The sequence below is a fragment of the Vombatus ursinus genome, unplaced genomic scaffold (assembly GCF_900497805.2).
Source record: "Vombatus ursinus unplaced genomic scaffold, bare-nosed wombat genome assembly UNPS02001419.1, whole genome shotgun sequence".
Classification (NCBI taxonomy): domain Eukaryota; kingdom Metazoa; phylum Chordata; class Mammalia; order Diprotodontia; family Vombatidae; genus Vombatus; species Vombatus ursinus.
The window spans coordinates 2,132,185-2,149,363 of record NW_020941197.1 but is presented as its reverse complement, the minus strand read 5'-3'; the positions used below and the strand labels follow the sequence as shown (position 1 = coordinate 2,149,363).

At 38.7% G+C, this 17,179-nt stretch overlaps 1 protein-coding gene across 1 annotated transcript in view; it reads left to right on the top strand.

Annotated features, from left to right (window-relative positions):
- The window catches only part of PHEX (phosphate regulating endopeptidase homolog X-linked), a 263,978-nt gene that overhangs the window by 82,917 nt on the left and 163,882 nt on the right, over positions 1-17,179 (top strand). Inside the window, exons 8-10 of the mRNA XM_027868359.1 lie at positions 1,702-1,785; positions 2,622-2,767; positions 16,906-16,999. Coding sequence (XP_027724160.1) covers positions 1,702-1,785; positions 2,622-2,767; positions 16,906-16,999 — 324 coding nt within the window. The remainder of the gene's footprint in view (positions 1-1,701; positions 1,786-2,621; positions 2,768-16,905; positions 17,000-17,179) is intronic.

Below are 17,179 nucleotides of genomic sequence, written 5' to 3'. Positions count from 1 at the left end.
AGGAAGAGAAAATGACTTGTGCAGGATAGTTCAGAGCTAAAATAGGGCAAATTTAGGATGAGATCACCTTAATGTAAGACTCTAAGGCTCTCATAAAAAGAATTTTTTTTTCAAAGGAATACTGGGAGTTATGGTTAGGTAGTGAAGTGGGGACCATTATTGTTAAATATGTTAAATATACGAAGGGCTGGAAGTTTGGTTGCAATGAAAGCAGGACATCCAGGTGATGAATTCATGTAAAGTACAGTGCTTCTGAAACTATAGGTCTCGACCCCATACGGGATTGTGGAAAAAAATTTGGCAAGAGTAAAAGGTTTCAAAATGCACACGACCAAAAATTAATTAAAAATCAAACAGGTGGGGGCAGCTAGGTGGTGCAGTGGATAGAACACCGGCCCTGAAGTAAGGAGGACCTGAGTTCAAATCCAGCCTCAGACCAAACACTTGACACTTAGTAGCTGTGTGACCCTGGGCAAGTCACTTAATCCCAATTGCCTAAAAAAAAAAAAAGTTAAAAAAAAGTAATCAAACATGTAATGAATTTGAGATGCCTGTGGCAGCCCTTACCCAACTTCACTGCAGTTTAGGCTCTGAACGCAAAGCATGCCCTTAGGGCATGCAAATGCAATAAGCGCTGCCAAAAAGTGAAAAGGGGTCACAGAATGGAAGAAGTTTAAGAAGCCTGATGGAGACCGCAGGCAATGAGACAGGAGGGGTGGTCTGCTCTTCTTCAAAATAATTTTCTCCCATTCTAGGAAGGGGGGTGGTCTTATGGGTGTATTGATGATATATTGACATGACGATTATCTGGATAATTCTGATAGGGGAATGTTATAGTAAGATACAGGTCGTAAGACATGGGTTCAAGTCCTGCCTTTGATATAGACTGACTGTGTTACCCTGGGCAAGTCATTTAACTTCTCAGGGCTCCAGGAAAATGCGTAAGACTAGAAATGGTAGATTAGTAGCTGATGTGTATTGTTTCAGAGAGTGTCAGTAGTGGGAAACAGTACTATTCATTGTACTGATAAAATCACATATCTGAATCACTCCACCATCCCCCTTATTCTCACCTCCAGAAATGTTCAGGTGGAAGAGGGGTGTTTACCAGAATTACCTAGCTTCACTTAGCTTTTGAAACCTAGTCTTCTTTAGGTTATAGACATCATTGTCAGAATTTCAGATTAAGTTATCCTAACATGTATGTCTCCTGTTAGTGGAATTTCCTGTTTAATAAAACATGGATTTTTTTTTTAGCTTAGTTCTACCCAAGATGAAGTTTTGGGTGGTGTCCAACTGTGGGAGGAGGGTGGGAGTGTAGGGGAGATGAAGTCTACAAAATAAAAGATGACATAAAAGAAAAGATGGCAAGGTAGGGATTTTTCCAGGAAGGGGTAATAATATGTATGTGACTGGCACAGAGGAAGGCAAGCTTAGCTTGAGGGGATCAATTTAGTTCAATTCAGTAAGTATTTGTTGAGCCTCAGCTATGTGCCAAGCATTGTGCTAGGCACTGAGGAGAGAAGGACAAAAATGAAGCCGCTCTTGGCCTTGAAGGGCTTGCCATTAAAACCCATGATGTGATGAAGAATTTTAATTTGATTGGAATGGGCATTAGAAGCCATAGCTATGTTCTCAGAAGTCACATAGTAAGTCAAAAAAAAGCCCTTTAGAAAAATAATTTGGGTTTGTTTCCAACAGGTAATGATCCCACATGAAAATCGAACCAGTGAAGCTATGTACAATAAAATGAATATTTCTGAACTGAGTGCCATGATACCACAGGTTGGTAAAAAATAATCTGAAAATTTTTCATTTTAAGTGATTGTTTAAAAAAGCAAGATGTGTGAATTTTTTGCTTAGGAAAAATGCCCTTTTAGTCTTTTGTTATTACAGCCTCTGTCAGCAATTAGAGAAATAGGATATCTGCTGGCTTAATTGATTTGGGTGATGCAGCACTGATCCTAGCACATGGAGAAGATGTAGTCTTTCCTATTGTTGCAAATATTTGTAATTGATTTACTTCTATTTGACAGCTCCAGATTCAAATTCAGAGGACCTGTGTTCAGATTCTGACTTTGCCATTGTGTGACCTTGGGCAAATCAGTTCACTTTTTGGGGCCTCAGTTTCCTCATCTGTAAATGAGGAGGTTAGATTAGATAATCCTTGAGGTTCCTTACAGCTCCATATATTCGATCCTATAATTTAATGCTCCTATGATCTTTGTAGAACTTGCCTGGGAGGATGTCCAAGAGAAAGGTGAAAAATGACATTCCTATGTGCTACCAACATCTGTGCAATCCCCAGGAACATGTTCTGTTTTATGTAACAAACAGGTATAGATTTTGAGGAATAGGAGCTCATTTTCAGACTGGATTTATTACCTCTGGAGGAGAGGTATTGCTAGGTTGAATTTCATTTTTACACCAAATTCTCTTGTGGGTACTCAGATTCCCACTTGTAGATTGATGGGATTAAACTAGATGGTATCTGCGGTCTTTTCTGGGTCTGTCATTCTACATTTTTAAACAACTGAATGCATGTGGTCAGCACACTTGCCTTTTTTTTTTCATGGTCCTCAGTAACTAACCTCTGCCTTTTTTTCCCCTTCTCTTTTCAGTTTGACTGGCTCAGTTATATTCAAAAGGTCATAGATACGAAACTCTACCCTGACCTCAAGGACATAGGCCCATCAGAAAATGTGGTGGTCCGAGTACCACAGTACTTTAAAGATCTATTCAGGATACTAGGATCCGAGAGGAAAAAGTAAGGACTTCCTTATGAATTTCCCTTTGTTCAGTGCTAAATTTCAAATCTCTTTCTTGGCACCTTAAAAAAAAAGTTTTAAAAAAGATCGTATTTAGTGAAAATTTAAAGTCATAGGGAAAAATGTGTGGCCCTTTTGGGGAGATGGATCAGGTCTCTACTGCAACATGAGTGTAAGTAATGTGCTCCTGGCAGTGATTACACACCCATGATGTTTCTACCCCAATTCGCAGCCCTCTTGAGTAAAACTTACTTAGATGGCCTAAATTGTTTATTATCTCCCCTGGTGTTTATGGAATGAGTTATGTAATGATGTTATTTTTTCTGTGCTTTGTACAGAACTGTTTCTTTTTAATTTCATTTTGTCCAAGTTTTGTGCTTCTTTCAATTTTCTTGAAGCCAACCCTGTTTTGTAAGGGTCAGCTACTTTGCAACACTAAATAGCCTTAAAAATGAAAAGACAGAAGACCATTATGGGAACCTCTTGATGTATGTGTGCGTGCATGCATAGTGGAGATGAGAAGGCGAGTACAAGCAGCAATAAAGCAATTTCAGGAAGTGTCAGTTTTTTAAAAAATAATAAGATTTAGGATGCATTATTTTGTAACCTTAGTACAAAACAGTGCATGTAGTAACTGCAAATCCTTATGATCCCTAGGATCCCACATATCCCTTAAGCTATTAATATTTGATTGACGATTTAGTCCAGAAAAAGAGCCAGCATTAGATTCTCTCAGATTTTCTTTGCCAACCTTTCTCAGACAGGTGGGGCACAACACAGGGAGTACTGGATTAAGAGTCAGAGGACCTGAGTTCAACTTTAGGCTCTGTCACTTTCTTGTTAAAGGATGTTAAGTAAGTCCCTTCACCTCCTTTGCTTCAGTTTTCACATCCATAAAATGAGGAATTGGGTTAGACAGGTAGGATTTTGGTTTTTTTTTTTTTTTTGGTGAGGCAATTAGGGTTAAGTGACTTGCCTAGGGTCACACAGCTAGTAAGTGTTATGTGTCTGAGGCTGGATTTGAACTCAGGTCCACTGCACCATCTAGCTAACCCCAGCAGGTAGGATTTATAGGGCACTCTAAGGTTAGTAAAGCACTTTACAGATATTATTTCATTTGATCTTCACAGCAACCCTGGGAATTAGGTGCTATTATTAGCCCTCATTTTACAAATGAGGAAACTGAAGCTGAGATAAGTTAAGTGACTTGCTGAGGGAAGGAGGTGGGGCAGGGGGAATCATTAGGTAATAAGCATATTTGGGAGGACTTGCACTCAGGTGTTCCTGATTCCAAGTATAATACTCTCTCTGAGTCCATGATCTCTGAAGGCCTTTCCAGCTCTAAATCTGTGATACTATGAATCTGTCAGATGTTATTATAAAATATCTGGTGTATAAGGCAGCACTTGGTTATTGTCCATTTACCTCCTAGGGAAAATTTATTCTGATTTACTGAAACATAAGTTCCTTGAGGGGTAAGACAATTCCTTTGTTGTATAGCACAGTGCTTGGAAAAACAAAACAAACTAACAAGAATAAATAACAAATACTTATTTTTTAAATTTTATTTATTTTATTCTGAACTTAAGAAATAAAACAAGCATTTCCATAACATAGTAGAATAGAAAAAAAGATTTTTACAAATGGAACTGCAAATCTCTTATGTACAACTTGCTATTCCTTATATATAATATGTATGTAATACATATATATTGCATGAGTAATATATAATAAACTTATCATGTAACTTTCTTTTTTCCCCCTGCCCTGTCCCAGTCTTAGAGATGGCTACCATTAGACACAAATATGTATATATGTAAGATCATCCTATACATACTTCTATTTCTCAGTTCTTTCTCTGTATGCAGATAGCATCTTCCTTCATATGTCCTTTGTAGCTAATTTGGTTATTTATAATAGTTAAAATAACTTATTTACTCAAAATTGCTCTTAAAAGAATATTGCTATTATTGTATATAACATTCTCTTGGTTCTGCTCATTTTACTCTTCATTTTTCAGTGTAAGTCTATCCATGTTTTTTTAAGATCATCAAGCTCATCATTTCTTATTTTTTTAAACTCATCATTTCTTATAGTGCAGTAGTATACTGTGATCATGATTGTATACCATCTTGGCCAGCCATTCATACAACAAATACTTGTACACCTGTGCAATATCTAAATGGAAATGTAATGGCTCTGACTGTCCAGCCGTCTGAAGGAGAAGAAGCATAGTTTAGTGGGAAGAGCACTAGATTGGGTTTCAGGACACAAATAAAATGCTGGAACTGGAAGGGACCTTAGAGATCATTTAGCCATTGGGCTAAATTTTTTGTACCTTTATTGTACCATCAGGAAACAGAGGTCCAGAAATGAAGAGTGATTTGGATCTCTGCCCTTAAATAGCTACATCACCTTGAACAAGTCACTTAGACTCAACGCAAAATGAAAGTTTGGGACTCTCAGATCCTTTGCCCATCTAATATCCTTTGAAACCCAACTAAGACACATTTACTCTTCATGTGACAATGTAGTAACTTGATTTTTAATTTAATTTTTAACTTACCTAGGAATTTCAATGGGAAATAGCTCTCCCTACCACAGTAATGCTTTAGCACTTGATGAATCAGTTTCTCCAAATTCTTGGGTATACTGTCATCGGCTGCAAGTTTGTAGGTGCTTTGGGAAATTGTATTAATATAGTTTCTAAAGGTGTCTAATTTACAACCAGTGGCTAGACTAGGCCCTGGGAGAATTTGATGTATTAGAAAATTCATTTATATGGTAATAATATACTTCAGATTTTCAGGGCTCCTTTTATTTTAAAGAAGGACAAAGGAAGATGGTGAAAGAATAGAATGAGAGAGGATTTTAATCTGGTTCTTGTCAAGATGATAACTTGAACAAATGTAAGCACAGTGAAGTTCAATAGGAAAAACACAGACAGAAAATTTACCCCAGAGAACTACACAACATTCATCCAAACTTTACCTTTAAATATGTGCAAAAAATGCATTCATACAATTATGATTTGACCAGAAGCAGATTCAAAGAGACAGAAATAATTTAGATTCTATGTATTTCAGTGAAATTCTTATTCTCTATGTATTTCCCAAGGTAATGGTAGGGCTTTACATTTATCTTGCACTTTTGCACTTATTGTTTTATTTTGTCTTCATGGGAACCTTTTGTATTAGATAGAATGAGTATTATTATGCCTGACTCACAGGTAAGGAGACTGAGACAGATAAGTGACTGTACTAAGGTCACACAGAGAGTTAATTGTAGCATTGAGATGAACCTGGATCACTTGTCTCTCAACCCCAGGATTTTGTCACATGGTATTCAACTACTATCTGTGTTCAAAGTATGGCAGAATTGAGGACAGATGGCCCCTTGAGAAGTACTTATTTTTGTGTTCTGAAGTAATTCTATCACTTGATTAATAAGCATTTATTAAGCACTTATTGATATCTATCACTAGGCTAGTTGATGGGAATTTTTTGTTGTTGTTCAGTCATACAGTCATGTCTAACTCTTTGTGAACCCAAGGACCATAGCACTCCAAGCTCTTCTATCCTCCACTATCTCCTGAAGTCCGTTCAAGCTCATATTTGTTGCTTTTATGACACTATCTATCCATTTCATCCTCTGTTGTCCCCTTCTCCTTTTGCCTTCAATCTTTCCAAACATCAGAGTCTTTTCCTATGAGTTCTGTCTTGTCATTATGTAGCCAAAGTATTTAAGCTTCAGCTTCAGAGTTGATGGAAATACAATGATAAAAATGAAATGTCAGAGACACATGGAAAGACTTTTATGAACTAATGCAGGATAAAATGAGCAGAATCAGAACAATTTATACTAAAATATCAATACTTATAAAAATGAACAACTGAAGTCCCAAGAACTCTGATCAATTAAGTGATCATTCATAATTTTAGAGGACTGATAAAGAAGAATTGCTGTTTACCTCATGACAGAGAGATAATGGGTTAATATGCAGAGTGATAAAGGCATTTTTGTATGTGACCAATGTGACAATATTTTTTTTGATAGTACTTATGTCATTTGGAGCTCCTTTCTTCTCCAGTTAGGAGAGGAAAAAGTCTGATAATCGGAAATATGTATATTTATATATGTGTACATACGTGTATATGTATATATATATGTGGAGAGAGAGAAAGAAAGAGACATAGAGAGAGAGAGAGAAAGAGCAGACTTGAAATTTCATTATATAGGGAACTACTGTGTGAGGAAGTGCCCTCTATGATGTGGGTTGGAGATGAGAGAGAGAGAGCGTTACGTGTGATGAACTGCAAGAAAGCCAGTCAGGCTGAACTTAAGAGTATGTGAACAGCAGTATAATAAACCTGGAAAGGTAGATTGAGTTCATGTTGTGAAAGGTTTTAAATGCCAAACAGAGGAATTTGTACTTGATTTGAGAGACAATAGGAGACCACTGGAGTTCACTGAGTGGAGGAGTGACATGGTCAGACCAGTATTTTAGAGAAATATCCTCAGCAGCTGAACTGTATGGAAGATCATTTTGAGAGAGGAGAGGCGTGAGAGGGAGACCAGCTAGGAGTTTATTGCAATGGTCCAAGCAAGAGGGGATGAATGCCTGAACTAGGGTTGTGGCTTTGTGAGTAGAGAGGACAGATGGGAGAGGTGTTGTGGAGGGTGAGTGGACTGGAATGGGTAGGAAGGGGAATAAACATGTATATACCACCTACTACATACCAGCTGCTGTGCTAAGAGCTTTACAAAATTATCTCATATAATATCTCATTGAATATACAAGATTTGGACGCTTTCGAATGGATCCAAGTCTGTTCTAGTTCCTACCTACCCATTTACTGTTTCTTGGTTACTCCCATCACTACCACTGCTGACTCTATTCAACACGTTCAATTCTGGTCAACAAACACTTGAGGCTCTAAGGGTACAGAGAAGAAAGATGACATAGTCCTGGTGATAAATTGATAGAAGAGGCCAAAGAAGAATGAGATGAAGGGTGGGATCACTTGACTGGAGGGATCTGGGAGGCTCCATACAGGAGGTGGCATCGAGCTGGACCTTGAAGAAAAAGCAATCAGAACTTTTGGGGGAGCCATGGGAGATGGAGCTGTGCAAAATCAGGGAGGTGAGAGACAGCAGGACAAGATCTGGAAACAATAAATGGTCCAGTTTGGAAATAAAATTAGAAGATAGATTGGAATTAGATGACCTCAAAGGTAATTTTCTAGCTCTAAATGGTTGATTCTAGGCTATAGCTTGTGGCAGACCATGAATATTAACTATTTATTTAGTAGACAGTGGGAGCCATTGGAGATTTTTGAGCAAGCAAATGAAATAGTCAGGCATGGGTGTTAGTCAGTCTGTCAAATATTTGTTAAGCACCCCACTATTAGGTACCTACTGTGTGCCAGGCACACAGTAGTGCTAAGTAGTGGAGATACAAATATGCACAAAGACATTCCCTACCCTCAGGGAGCTTACAATCTAATTGGACAAGACAAAAAAACAAAAAAACAAACCAAAAAGATTGAAGGTACCCTGTTCAAAGAAGTCCAAAAGGAGTATAGCCAGGTGGGGAAATGAAGAGAAGACTGGCCTGAGCATCCTTCTCAAATGGAGGTTTGGGAGGAAGTTCTTTGTTCCATCCTCTAATCAGGGGTCCCAGAAGCAGACGCTACTGATGAAGTGTTAATTCTGAGGCTAATTTGATTTTAAAGAATGATAAGGTTCCAGGGGGGATTATGGTGAAATTTTAACAGTTAAATAAAAGATGGCTTAGATTGGGGAAAGATTGGAGGTAGGGAGGCTGGTTACAAAGTGGGTACAATCGTCTAAATGAGAGGCAATGGAAGTTAGTAAGAAGGTGGCAGTGAGACTGGAGGGAAGGAGGCAGATATGAGTGATATTTCAAAGGCAGAATTGACAGGATTTAGCAATTGCTTGGATGTAGGGACTAAAATTCAGGAAAGAGTTAAAGATGATTCTAAAGTTTCAAGCCTGGGTTCCTGGAAAGATAATGAAGCCATCAATAGAAATAGAGAAGTTGGAAGGAAGTGTAGATTTCAGGGGAAAGATGATGACCTGTATTTTGGTCTTGTAAGAGTTTGAAGTGTCTTCAAGAAATCCAGGTAGAGAGATCTAGGAGATAGTTGGAAAAAAGGACCTGGAAATCAGAGGAGGTCTTAGTGGTGGCAAATGAGAGTGGGTGAGACCCTTCAAAGGGGGTGGTCTGTGGTAGTCAAAGTAGCTGTAACTTTGTTGGACCTGAATTATTGATGAAACTTTGGTGATAGGCAAAAGTCCCTTGTCTAGGGTTGGTCTAGGTCTGTCTAGCATTGGTCACTACAGTGATTGTGGTGGCAGTGGCTCTGGTGGCAGTTAAGCCACAGGTAAATGGTAAATTGAGTAGAGGTATATCTTAACTTTGGTGAACTAAAGTGACCATTCTGGTTCCAAAGGTCATGCTGTGGCTGGAAATTGGGCACAAATTAAGGGGATGGTGGGTAGGGAGAATTACACATGGAGAAGGATGTGGCTCCATCCAATGTTGCTAACAAAGAGATTTGAGGATTCTACACATAAAAGTGACCCTTAGATTGTAGTGGAAAGAACCCTGTGGACTTTGTCTCAGAGGGCTTAGGTATGAGTCCCCAGCTCTGTCACTTACTAGCCATGTGACAGTTTTCTTATCTGTAAAATGGGAGTACTTAACAAGAGGACTTCTTTCCTCACAGGGTCTTTGGAAGGGAAGTGCTCTGTAAACCATAAATAATATAATTATTGAATTGCTATTATCATCAATTTACTCTTTTTTTTGGGACTGGTGGTTTCATTGGTATAAGGAACTCTTAATGAGAAAAGTGTCCATACCAATGGAAATCTGTGGGCACTGAAATTTTGATTTTAAGCCAAAAAGCAGGTTAAATACTTTGTCCAAGGTCAAGCAGTTACAAATATCAAAGTCTGGACTTGAACTCAGGTCTTCCTGACCCTGAAGGTAGTGTTCCATCCGCAAGGTCCTACATTTCTACAAATTTGACTGGTATAAAACTTGAAAGAAGCTTATAATTATTGCCCTCAGATTCTCACAGACACAGCTACCAATTTTTGTTTGTTTGATTTTTACCATTTTTAATCTCCCAGTTGTGTAAGGTAAAACCATTATTTTTAGGACAAACAACAGGTTTCTCTCAAAGTGTTTTATAGGGGGTTTTGTATAATTTGTGTAATTATTTTTCAGTATATAGGTATATATTTTTTCCTTTCAAAATGATCTTATGGTGGGTAGAATGGGAATGTTTTATATTTGGAGGATGGCCTGCATTTAAGCTAGTAAGGCGTCATATGACTCATAAGCCACCACTGTCCCTAAGGCAAAGCCTGCTCTCTCCCAGGTGAAAATGATCTCTCCCTCCTCAAATTCCTCTTCTAGCAATTTGTCTGGATCTGTTTTGCAGGTATGTCTCATCATAACAAACGCTTGTGCCCTTGTTCCCACATTCAGCTGTAAGTTCCATGAGTCAGTCAATCAACATTTAGTAAACACCTACTATGTGCCGGGCACTGTACTAAATTCAGGGCACACAAAGAAAGGCAAAAAACAAAAAACAAAACAAACAAACAAAAAAACACCAGTCTCTGTTCTCAAGGAACTCACAGGACAGTGTGGAATGTAGGTTTGTATCTCCAGCAGTGATTTGCACACAGTAGGTGCTTAATAAATGATGACTGAATTGAAATGAATTGCCTTTTTCTGTTACATTTCTCAGGCTATAAGGCTGTTTTTAATATCCATTTTAACCTGGGGAAAGTCTAGTACTGTGCTTTGCCTTGAGCCTCCAATCCCACTCAGAGCTAGCTCATATTGTGACCCTCCTGAGGAGCCTTTTCCCTCACTTTGACCTTAAGTGAACCCTTTGGGATTCCAGCATATCCTTCCTCTCCTTGGCCTACAGTCTGATCTAAATGCAAAGTAAACACATTAGAGAAGGAAGACTCCTACCAGGCTGAGGCTCTTAAACACTGCTCAGGAAGAGGCTGTTTGTTTATAGTGTATGTCTTCCTGTGTGCCTGTCTCTAATAATTGGGTATTCCGTGAGGAAACAGCCTCAAAGGATCTGGGCATGGTATTGCCATGCTTTGCCAGTTTTTAAAAGAGTATTTAAAATGAACATTGATAACTAGGGAGTATTATGTAAAAAAAATTGGATGCCCTAGGAAACAATCTCAATGGTATAGTTTTTTTCTAGTGCCTTCTTCTTGGGTACTTTTGTTTTTCATTACTTTATTTATTACCATTTGGGGAAATAACCGTGCTGCTGAAAAAGCTTTTTTTGAAAAAAAAAATATAGCTATTTTTATTGACTATTGCTGAGCTTTTTAATTTTTTATTTGTTTGATGTAGCAGAGTATTCGGTTGCTGTGACTCAGTCATTAGGGTGATAACTGTTGCAGACATGGTCATAAGAGTTCTCAGAAGTTGTGCTTGATGGGATTCTCTTCTGATATTTATAACACACTGAGGAAACTCATCAGCTCCATGTCTGACTGGGTAAATATCCCCATATACCATACACTAGATAGCATAGGCCTTGTTATACCACTATGTTAGCACTACTCCGGCTATTAATGTGTCCCATACATCATTCTTTTCTCTTGTTTGCCCAAATGTGTTCTTTGGGGTGTATTTGGGTCTATGTAGATGGTCTTTATTGAATCAGCAGCATAGCGTAGTAAATAGAATGCTGGACTTGGAATGAGGCCCTGGGCCTACATCCTTCTTGTGTGACACGGGGCAAGTCTAGTCTTTTAGGCTTGAGAAGCTGAGGCAGTTCTCTAAGATTTAAGTGATAAGTGGGTTGCAATTTGCACATTTTATTAAATGTTTTCATATAGGAAGTTGTACTACTAATTTGTAGTGCAAAAAACACAATTGACCCAGCAGCATGATTCAGGTCCTTTTAGCCCCTTTCTCTCACACATCACCACTCTCACACTTAATCCATCTTCCCCATTTAAGGATTGCAATTCATTTGTTTTTCCATCTTGTCCAACTCTTCATGACCCCATTTGGGGTTTTCTTGGCAAAGATACTGGAATAGTTTACCAGTTCCTTCTCCAGCTCATTTTACAGATGAGGAAACGAAAGCAAACAGAGTTAAGTGACTTGCCCAGGGCCACACAGCTAATAAGTGTCTGAGGCCATATTTGAGCTCAGGAAGATGAGTCTTCTTGACTCCAGGCTCACTGGTCTATCCACTGTGCCACCTACCTGAGTTCTTTGGTATAGGGAACTCTCAATAAGGGAACTCCATCTATCAACACAGATGAGAAACTGCTCTGAACAAATTGTAGTTTCATAGTTTCCCCTAGACAATCAAACAAATGTTACCCAGCTTTATGCCAACACACATATATACATACCCACATATAGAGTACCAAATTGAAGAGGTGAATAAAGGAGGAATTGATTGAATCAGAAGCCTTCTTCAGTTTGTCATAATTACTACAGATTCAGAATGTATCCCCCAAAAAATAAATAAATAAAAGGAGGGATCCTAGGTAGTCATTGGATTCTTGGTTGCTTAATTTCTTTGGGGCAGTAGAGAAGGGTGGTGACACTAAGATCCACATCATAATTAGTCTGTTTTTTTTGTGTTTTTTTTTTTTAGGCAATTGGGGTTAAGTGACTTGCCCAGGGTCACATAGCTAGTAAGTGTCAAGTGATTGGTCTGAGGCCAGATTTGAACTCAGGTCCTCCTGAGTTCAGGGCCGGTGCTCTAACACTGCGCCACCTAGCTGCCCCTGGTTTTTTTTTTATGAGGTTTTTTTTTTCCTTTAAGCAATGAAAGAAAGTCACTTGTTTGCCTCAGTATCTTCATCTATAAAATGAGCTGGAAAAGGAAATGGCAAACCACTCCAGTATCTTTGTCAAGAAAACTCCAAATGGGGTCACAAAGAGTCAGACATGACTGAAAAATGACTGAATAACAAGAACCTATCATACAATTTCTTTATGGTAGGAACTAGTATATTTTGGACTTAAAATTAAAAGGTCTTTAAAAAAGAAAAGAAAAGATTATTTAAGGAACGCACACATGCCCACACATGTTCAATTCTTGCTGATAAGATTGACTCTAGTTTCCTATCTTCTAGAATAAGATCTTGTTTTATAAATGTTAATAATTTATAGTTAAATTTGTATTTACTTAAATGAGCATATTATAGGGGGGACAGAGCCAAGATGGCGGAGTAAAAGCAGTGGCTTGCTTGAACTCTCCCCCAAACCCCTCAAATACATATAAAAAATGGCTCTAAACAAATTCTAAAGCAACAGAACCCACAAAAAGACAGAGTGAAACAAATTTCCAGCCCAAGATAGCCTGAATGGTTGATCAGAAAGGTATATCATGCCGGGCGGGGAGAGGAGCGCAGTTTGGTGTGGACACGCAGGCCATAGCTACCCTGGAGCAGGCTTCAGAGGACTGAATCTCAGACAGCTGTGGCAGCTTCCAGACTTCTCAACCCATGAACACCAAAGACAACTTGGAAGGTCAGTGGGAAAAGTCTTTGTCAGTGGGGAGAGAGAGAAGCCGGTGGTCTCAGCTCCAGTCCCCGAGCTCGGCGGGGGCAGCAGCTGCCTCCTGAACTTCTGACCCACAAACTGAGGGGGAATTGAGTGGTTGATCAGAGGGGGATTGCAGGGATCTGTCTGCTGGTGCAGGATTCTCTTGCTTTGCCTGTGCTTGGATCTGGATCACAGTAATGGGTGGTGGACCTGGAGCAAGGAGAAGCACTGGCGTGGTGGAGCTTGTAGTGACTGTGGAGAGGAAACCCTCCTCACAGTTCCAAGACAGAAAAGAGTGCTCATAGACCAGAGCACAGGCCAGGAAAGGAGTAAACACCTCTCCCTTTATCATACCACCTTGGAAGAACTGAAAATTTACAGGGCCCTAGAAGCATCTCTGAACACAGCTGCACAAAACCCCTGAAGCTTGGGACAGTACATTCTCCACACTGGAAACAGACTCCTACCTTAACAAAGAGTTTATAACTCAAGTAATTGGCCGGGATCATAAGCAAGCAGTGCAAAAAGAGTCAGACTATATTATCTTACTTTGATGACAAAGAAGATCAAAACATACAACCAGAAGGAGACAACGAAGCCAAAGCTCCTACATCCAAAGCCTCCAAGAAAAATATGAATTGGTCCCAGGCCATGGAAGAGCTCAAAAGGGATTTTGAGAAGCAAGTAAGAGAAGTAGAGGAAAAACTGAGAGTGAAGCCAAAGGAGACCCAAGAAAATACTGAAGAAAATAACACCTTAAAAAATAGCCTAACCCAAATGGCAAAAGAGGTCCCAAAAGCCAATGAGGAGAAAAATGCCCTTAAAAACAAACTTAGCCAAATGCAAAAGGAAGTTCAAAAGCTTACTGAAGGAAATACTTTCTTAAAAATTAGAATGGAGAAATTGGAAGATAGGGACAATTTGAGAAATCAAGGCACTGTAACACTAATCCAAAGGAATGAAAAAATAGAAGAGAATGTGAAATATCTTGTTGGAAAAACAATTGACCTGGAAAATAGATCCAGGAGAGAGAACTTAAAAATTATTGGACTATCTGAAAGCCATGATCAAAAAAAGAGCCTAGACATCATCTTTCAAGAAATTATCAAGGAAAACTGCCCTGATGTTTTAGAACCAGAGGACAAAATAGAAATTGAAGGAGTCCACTGATCCGTCCCTCCTTGGAGGGATCCCCAAAGGAAAACTCCTGGGAATGTCATAGCCAGATTCCGGAGTTCCCAGGTCAAGGAGAAGATGTTGTGGGTAGCCAGAGGGAAACAATTCAAGTGTTGTGGAAGCACAATCAGGATGACATGGGATTTGGCAGCTTCTACATTAAGGGTTCAGAGGGCATGGAGTATGATATTCCAGAGGGCAAAGGAATTAGGACTACAACCTAGAATCACCTACCTAGCAAAACTGAGTATAGTCCTTCAGGGTAAAAAAATGGTAATTCAATGAAATAGAGGACTTTCAAGCATTCCTGTGGAAAAGACAAGAGGTGAATAGAAAATCTGACCTTCAAATACAAGACTCAAGTGAAACATGGAAGAGGTAAACAGGAAAGAGAAATCATAAGAGACTTATTAAGGTTGAACTGTTTATATTCCTGCAGGGAAAGATGATATTTGTAACTCATGAGTCCTTTGTCAGTATTAGGGTAGTGGGAGGGAAAAAATTATGTATGTATAGGTAGATAGATAGAGGATACAGGGTGAGTTGAAGATGAAGGGGTGATATCTGGAAAATAAAATTAAGGGGTGGGAGAAGATTATACTGGGAGAAGGAGAAAGGGAGAAGTAGAATGAGGTAAAATATCTCACATGAAACAGACAAGAAAAGGCTTTTACAGTGGAGGGGAAATGGGGGAAGGTGAGAGAGAATGAGTGAATCTTATTTTCATAGGATTTGGCTTAAGGAGGGAATAACATACACAATGGGTCATGGAAATCTATCTTACCCTATAGGAATATAAGGGGGAAATGGAGCAAGAGAGCAGGGGGTTGATAGAGGGGAGGGCAGATTGGGGGAGGGGATAATCAAAAGCAAACCCCTCTGAGGAGGGACAGGGTCAGAAGAGAGAATAGAATAAATGGGGGTAAGGATAGGATGAAGGGAAATATACTAATTTTTCACAGCAGGACTACTATGGAAGTGTTTTGCATGACTACACATCTATACCCTGTATCGAGATGCTTGCCTTTTCAATGAGGGTGGGTGGGGAGGGAGGAAGGAAGAAGATTTGTAACCCAAAGTTTTAAAAACACATGTTAAAAATAAAAAAAAAATTAAAAAAATTTCATCAAAAAAAATGAGCGAATTATAGCTCTTCCTTCTCCCCAGTGGAATCAAAACTCCTTGAGGACAAGAACAATTTTGTTTTTGTAAACCTCAGCTCCCAGGATAGTGCTTTACTCTGTGATTTTTAAGTCTGGACTGTGATTTTGTCAGGCTGAGAACTCCCTCCCCTGCTGCAGACCAGCAACTCCTCTATAATTTAGAGTCTTAGAAAACTCTCTGGGGCACTGAAAAATGACTTGCCCATGGTTGCACAACTACTATTTATCAGAAGTAGACTTTTTTTTTTTAAAGATTGTGTGCTAGATCTAGTGGTCTGTTTGACAGCTTGTGATTCTTAAATATAGTCCTTTTAAAATTTTAATTTATTTTACTTTTCCAGTTATCATTTTCTCTCACTCCTACTCCCCATTCCCAGTGAAAAGAAAAAAGAAAAAAAAAACCCTTGAAAGAAATATACCTAGTTAAGCAAAATAAATCCCCACATTGTCCATGTCCAAAAATATATGTTGGATATTGTCAGTTAGTCAGTCAACCAACATTTATTAGTCCTATTAGGTTCCATGCCATGTGCTTAAATTCTCTCCGGTAAGTATAAGAAATTCGTATTGTGATGTCATAAGTTGAATATCGCTTCAAAATACTCCCATTTGTTAGAGCTAGAGATACAAAGAAAGACAGAAGACAGTCCCTGCCCTCTGGGAACTTACAGTCCAATAGGGAGCCAAAATATAATCAACTAGGTATAAAAAAATCCATGCAGGAACAAACTATATATAATATTATATATATACACAAGTGTATATATGTATATGTATGTCATATGTGTATGTACATATGTGTGTGTATGTGTATATATGTGTGTGCATATTTATGCATAGATAAGTCTTTCACCCTATGCAAAGAAGAGGTCTATAACCTCTACCCTCAGGAAACAGCATCCTGAGCCCTGATTGTAAGCTAATTATCTTCATTTTCAATCCTATAATGCAGGCCAGTAGATTCACTAAAGTATCTGAAGAAACTAAATGAGGGAAATCATTCCAGGACTGGACTATTTGTTTGTTTGTTTGTTTCATTTATTGAGTTTGAACTGTTTAAAAACACTTTAACCCCTCAAGTGAAAGTTCTGTATCCTTGTATTAAGAAACCTGGTGGAACTTTTCCAGGAAGGATTTCTGGGGTGGTCTGCAGAACATCCAGCCCTGAGTTAAAGTACAACTCATGTGTTTCTGTCTCTTTCGTGTTTAACAGGACCATTGCCAACTATTTGGTGTGGAGAATGGTTTATTCAAGAATTTTAAACCTTAGCAGACGTTTTCAATACAGGTGGCTTGAATTCTCTCGGGTAAGTATAAGACATATGTATTATGATGTCATAGCTTGAATATCTCTTCAAAACACTCACATTTGTTAGCAGATTCAGGAAAAATGCATCTTTAGGGACTGTACTGAAGAAGTATTGAACTCTATACTACATGCTGACATGTTACAATTTAGGCATTTTTAGAACTATATTTGAGGCCAT